General features: G+C 61.5%; 1 protein-coding gene across 1 annotated transcript; it reads right to left on the bottom strand.

The window, feature by feature from the left end:
* Positions 1-4,916: 4,916 nt before the first annotated feature.
* On the bottom strand, positions 4,917-6,027 carry LRRC10B (leucine rich repeat containing 10B). Its single transcript, XM_035012365.1, has one exon. It carries the CDS (start codon positions 6,025-6,027, stop codon positions 5,149-5,151), a length of 879 nt encoding a protein of 292 aa, XP_034868256.1. The 3' UTR covers positions 4,917-5,148.
* Between the last annotated feature and the right edge of the window lie 75 nt (positions 6,028-6,102).

Below are 6,102 nucleotides of genomic sequence, written 5' to 3'. Positions count from 1 at the left end.
GTAGGGCCTCGGCTGTTTCCTCCGTGGGTCCCAGCCCTACCTCAACTCCCAGGGGAAGAGGCAGTGGGGTGAGGGGGATGGGGAGCCTGGGACTGAGTCTCCCTTTGTCACCTTTGGGATTTGGCTTCACTGGTGAGGAGGCCTTCCCTGAGCTTCCAGCCCCTCCTCAGATCTAGAGTATGAACCCACCAGCTGCCCAGAAAACAGGAGAGCAGCCATATTTCCTGATCAGGCCTGAAGCGAGGCTTGTCGGGAGTGGAGTCTCCTTGAGACCCTCTAGCTCACCCAGCCCAGCATTACCTCCTTCAGCTCCCAAGGGACGATCACCACCCTCCAAGGCAGGTCAGACAATCCAAAGCAGGAACCTCCGCCTTGCCTATCACCCCCTGAATGTTGGCTGGCCCGTTGTGGTTTTGGACCAGCGTCTCCTTCCCGGTCCTTGCGGGGACCAGGAAAGAGCTCTAGATCAGTTGGCTGGATCTTTGGCTTCTCTCCACCCTTTCCTGGTTTAATCCTTTAGGATTAGAAGAGTCTTTCCAACTCAAAAGAGGCCATGGTCAGTCCCAGTCTGAGGAAGCTGGGCCCCAGTGTCTTCCTTCTCCAGCCACTGTGTTCCCCAGGCAAGTTACTTCCTTCCCCGGGACCAGTGTCCTTAGTTCACAAAAGAGCAATAACCATCCCAGCCCATTCCCTTCCCTCCCCACACAGCCTTGGGGAAGCCAAGGCCTGGTAGCTCTCAGGCTACTTTAGAAGGAAGGTGCTACATCTGTCACAGACGCAAAAGGAACAAGTGCGCCTCTATTACCATGTGTCCACCTGCTGGCCTTGCCCCCCTCCAGAGTGAAGAGGGCCACCGCGCCCCTGTTCCCCAGCACCTGGGGTAGGCAACTGCTTTCCTGCACTGCACCAAGAACCCCCACCTAAAGCTGCCTGCCCTGTGCCCTTCCGCCCCATGGATTTCTTCCAACCTGGCTTCAGTGTCCCGTTAAAGGGTGGTTTTCTTCTTTTGGCTTCTGATCTCTGTCCCAGAGATTAGAGGGAGCCCTAAGGTCAGGTAAGTAGCCTGAAGAGCACTCCTTGCCAGAACTTCTGTTCAGGATCTCTCTGGAAAGCTGGGCCTGAAAGCAGGACCCCTCACAGCCTGGCAGACGCGGCAGCTCCTCGCGCAGGGCTCTGGGCTCCTCCTGGACTTTTTGCCTAGTTTGCCTACCTTCACCTTGTTGGCTCTCCCAGTATCCATGCCTTCACCAAGAGATGTGCCCATCTCTCCCTGTGCCTGGGACCCCTGTCCTCTGGTGTGCTCTTCCTCACGCAAGTCCCTCCCGGACGCTACTGCTTTCCCGAAGGCCATCCTGGGCCACGTCCTGCTCTCTTCTCCCTCCCCCACAAAGACAACAGAAGGACAACGCTTGAACATGCTGTGCGCCCCAGCCCGTGGCTCCCCTGGCCATCCGTGTCCCTTGAAGATGCCCTGCTCCCTGTCTGTGTCCTGCGTGTGTGTGTATGTGTGTGTGCGTTGTGTCTTGTTTAGATTGTGAGCCCCCCTGGGCAGGGACCCCTGTCTGAATACATGTTCCGTGTGGCACGCCCAGGTGTGCTAATAAATGTCCATCCTCAGAACAAGAGTGCCCGGGTGTCTTAAGGAAGCTTTGGGACAGGTGGCTGAGCAAGCCAGTGTGGTGGCATTGGAGGCAGGAGGGGGGTCTGGGCAGGGCCCCCAGTTCCCAAGCACCGTGTTCTGCTCGCCCAAGCCCCAGAGGGTGGGTGGGAAGCAGGGGATGACTGTAACAAAGCTAAGAAAGGACACACACACACACACACACGCATGTCTCTGCCACTCTGCTGGCCCGGTCTGGCCACGGGGAGGCTCCGGGAGTGGGCAAGATCCCACCGATTCCACACGGAGACCTGACCATCAGCTTAGGACAGAGGGGGTCTCCTGTGGTGTGGATTCAGCCCTGGGTTAGGCGGCCTGAGCCCCTTGGGTGAGCAAGTCCCTTCCCTCCCTGGACCTGTTCCTAGCCCTGCCACTGCCTCTGCTCGTTTGTCATCACGGTCCCCACTGCCTGCCCTCCGGCTCTGATCCCTGACCCCTGGGCACACATACAGCTCTTGCAGAGCTGCCGCGGCGTGCTCCCCCCAGGCCCGCCCACCGCTGACTGCCCCGCACCAGCCGGGCCGCTGCAGACGTGGCCACCGTTGCAAATGCCCCTCCAAAAGTCTCTCCCCCTTCCCCCTGCCCCCTAAGGCCAAATGAGAAGTCGCAGGCAGTTAGGTGGGGGTGAACTAGGACTCCCAATACTGTGCTCTCTTCAGCACTGAGGGGATCTGTGATGCCCAGCTGTCCTTGGCAACGGCCCCCCTCCCACCCTGGTCTCTCCATTTCCAGATGGAGACCCAGACACTCGATAGTGCTCTCAAGCCTGAGTTAGTGCCCACTTTAACCAAGCTTTCTCTTTTCCCAAGAGGAACTGGTTTCTGGTAGTGGCGCAAGCAAGTAACAAACTGGGCCCCGACAGGTGCTTCCTCTCCCTGGAGAGAAACTCAGCCTTGGCAGCCCCTGCTTGGCTAGTGAGTGGCCAAGGCTGAGGGTGCCACGTTTGACAGTGCAGAAAGGCACTGGACATGGCCCCAAGGGTACGCGTGGGACCTTTGCCTCACCTAGAGTTCTCAGGCAGGTGCAGCAGGGGAAGAGGTACAGGGAAACACACCAGTGAGAGGAAGGAAATCTGGGCTATGGGGGCCAGCGTTATTCCAGGGTGACGTGGCTCCTCCCACACCCCGACTTCCCCTGTGTCTAAGATTTGCATGAAGGGAGGTAGAGAAACACCAGGCTGCATGGCGTTCTGAGCTGCAGCATCACACCTAAATGAACCCAACATCGTGTGTGCAGATGGGGAAACCGAGGCCCAGGGGACCACGACGTGCTCCAAGTCACTTGGCCAATAGCAGAACTAGGACTGGAACCCACGCCTTCTGAGCCCGGCCCTGGGGCTATTTCCTCTCTGCCATGGTCTGAGTCACGGAGCAAGAGGACAGTCTCTGGCCGGCTGCGTGCGGTTCCTACCTCGAGTGATCTTGAGATCTCAAATCCCTTCCTCCAAGTTCCCAGACCCCAGGAAGGTCCACTGACCCTGACGGAGCTCCAGCCAGGGGAGCAAGGGCACCTGAAGAGTCCCCGGAGGGAAAAGGTCTGCAGCTGAGCCCCAGACCCCCTCATCCTCCTGGCAGGCAGCAGCCTCCAGTCCGCCCCACCCACCCGCTCCTTCTGTCTGTTCGAGGCCTTCTCTCTCACTTGCAAGCCGCCTGCTCCCAGAGCCAGCCCAAGCCTCCCTCTAACCCAGGCCCAGCCCGGTGACCAACAGAGCTGCTGGGCCGACCTTTGGGCCTTGTATGACATCAGCCCTGTTGCCATGGTGATGGTGGCCGGCAGCATCTTCTCATGGGGAGATGGGCCTCTAGGCTTGAGGCTTCATGATGTTTTCTTTAAAACTTTCCTTTTTTTCCCCAGAACAATGAGGGGAGAAAGTAATACCATAACTGAGTAAAAAAGAGATAAAGAGGGAGAGACTAAGAAAAAGGAAAACGGAGTGAGGGATATGGAAGGAGGGAAGAATAGACACATGGAGAGGGGGCGAGAGAGGGGGCTGAGTACCAGTGAAAGAAGAGAGAAAGGTCAGCCCAGCTTGAGGGAGATTCAGATTATATTAAGAGCTGGGAACCTTCGAAGCAAGCTGGAAAGAACAGGAAAGGGAGTGAAGGGGGGTTGCCTGGCGGGCAGAGCGAGGGAGAGCGGGACAGGAGGCCAGCCTCGAGCAGCCAAAGCCAAATGTAACTGAGGACAGGCGCTTGGTCCCCAGGCAGGACACAGCTGTTGGCCACGGCCCGCCTGACGCAGAGCTGGTGCACGTGGGCAAGACCGCAGTGCCACAGGGAGCCCAGGTTCCCCACAGCCATGGGACGCGGTGCTCCCAGGGCTTATAAATAAACAGGCATGTGGGAAACGCACATTCTTTCTCCAAGAAATATTATTTATGTTTACAGCCAGGTTTTTTTTTTCTTCCTAAAGAAAACACTACCACGTGGGGCCCCTGCCCCTGACAGTGTCCCTGAGTGTCCCTAGCCCTGGCCCCCTCCTTCCGTTATTGCTTGGATGGGAAAGATCTGGCCCTGGGAATTGCAGAACGACACCCCACTCCTCAGCCCCTGAGGTTGTCCCTGGTGACGGAGTGGAGGGACACAGCGCTTGTCCCGTGCCCCACGCCGTGCCAGCCACCCCGACTGTGCCCATTTAAGGGAATGGAGAGTGCAGGCAGTGGGAGAGGCACTGGAACAGCCTCCCAGAGCAGAGAGCCTCTCTCCTCCGTGCAGGAGGCCCTAGAGGCCCAGTGGCTTCTTTTCAAACTTGACAGCTGGAAGGCTCAGGCTGTGGGGAAGGGGGAGAGAGCGCTCGGCTCCCAGCGAGATTCCAGGCACAAGAGAACAGAACAGAATCAAAGGTGGGGGTGGAGACCCTGCCTTCTAAGCGCCCCCTCCCCCATGCAAGTTTTAGGGGGCCTGGGAAGGGAGGTATGTGCAATGAGCCCCAGTGGAGGGGCAAGGGCAGCTTCGGTGTTAGGGCCCCAATCCCACTCTCCCACTTCTGTCCTGGGCACTGGCGCTCGGCCCAGGCCCTCCTCCAAGGACAGTTCGGGCTCACACGGGCTTGTGGCCCACCCCAGAGGTAGCTGCTCCTGCACCAGGAAGGGTGGGTCTAGGAGATCCAAACTCCAGGAGGAGGAGGGGCTGGTGTGGCACCCTGGGCATCCAGACTCAGCCAGAGGTGGTGATTCCGGGACAGCGCGGACACGGCTCCAGGAGGAAGCCAGCATCCCCACTGTGCTGTCAGTGACTCTGTCAGACGGGACAGAGCCAGAGGGGACTAGACCGAGCCAGGACTTCTCTGTCTGAGGACTGCCCGGAGATGAGCCAGGTGGCAGGCTGCTTACCAACGAGGAGTATGTGAAGATGACGCCCAGGCCTGCCTGTCCCTACAGCTGGCCCCAAGTGGCCCCTCCAGTGCCCCGTGGTAGGGGTCCACCGTTCCCACAGACCTTCCCAGAGCCCCTCCTCCCAGAATGGCCCAAGTCCATCACCCAGAGCATAGGCTCAGGTGCCCAGTCCTGCAGCGGCTTCCAGGGCGGGGAGGCTGCCCCCGGGGGGCCCCAGAGCCCGGGGGCCACCGCCCCCTATGAGTAGGTCTTCTTCCTCCTCATCCTCAAAGGCCCGAGCTGGGCGCCGGGGCGGCGGCCGGGGCGTGGGCTCGTCGCGCTCGGCCATGCGCTCGACGGCGCCCTCGCCCACGAGGAAGACGGTGTCGGCGACGCGCGGGGGCCCAGTGACCGGGTTGTGGTCGTAGGAGAAGACGCGCAGGGCGCGCAGCGGGTGCAGGTCGGGGAAGCCGCCCAGGCGGTTGCGGTCCAGGTCGAGGATGTGCAGGCGGCCCATGCGCAGCAGCGCGGGCGGGAACTCCTCGAAGCGGTTCCCGTAGAGCCACAGGCCGCGCAGGCCCGTCATGCGCGGCAGCTCGGCGGGCAGCGCGCGCAGCCGGTTGTCGCCCATCTGCAGCGACTGCAGCGCCACCAGGCGCAGCAGCGGCCGCGGGAAGCGCCGCAGGAAGTTGCCCTCGATCCAGAGGCAGCGCAGGCTCTGCAGCTGCGCGAAGTCCGCGGGCAGCGCCAGCAGCCGGTTGCCGCCCAGGTAGAGGCGCGTGAGGCGCGGCAGGCGACACAGGCCGTCGGGCAGGCGCTCGAGTTTGTTGAAGTCGAGCGCCAGGATGCGCAGCTCGCGCAGCTCCTCGATCTCCTCGGGCAGCTCGCGCAGCCCGGTGCCGCTCACGTAGAGCTTCTGCAGGCGGCTCAGCGCGCACACGGCGCTCGGCAGCCGCCGCAGCCGCCTCCCGCTCAGCTCCAGCTGCTGCTCGCCGCTGCGCAGCTGCTCCTCGGCGTCCGACGGCAGCTCGTCCGGCGTGGACTCGGCGATGCCCATGGTCACGGGCCCCGGCCCGGGCCGCTGCCGCCGCCGCCGCCGCCGCCGCCGCCGCCGCCGCCTCCCGGCATCGCC

Source organism: Mirounga leonina, unplaced genomic scaffold (genome assembly GCF_011800145.1).
Source record: "Mirounga leonina isolate KUSES-001 unplaced genomic scaffold, KU_Mleo_1.0 Mir_166, whole genome shotgun sequence".
Taxonomy (NCBI): domain Eukaryota; kingdom Metazoa; phylum Chordata; class Mammalia; order Carnivora; family Phocidae; genus Mirounga; species Mirounga leonina.
Note: the sequence above shows the minus strand (reverse complement) of the source record. Positions and strands in the feature narration are given on the sequence as shown.

Coding starts and splice junctions, on each gene's coding strand:
- LRRC10B (XM_035012365.1), bottom strand. CDS start 6,027: ATGGGCATCGCCGAGTCCACGCCGGACGAGCTGCCGTCGGACGCCGAG.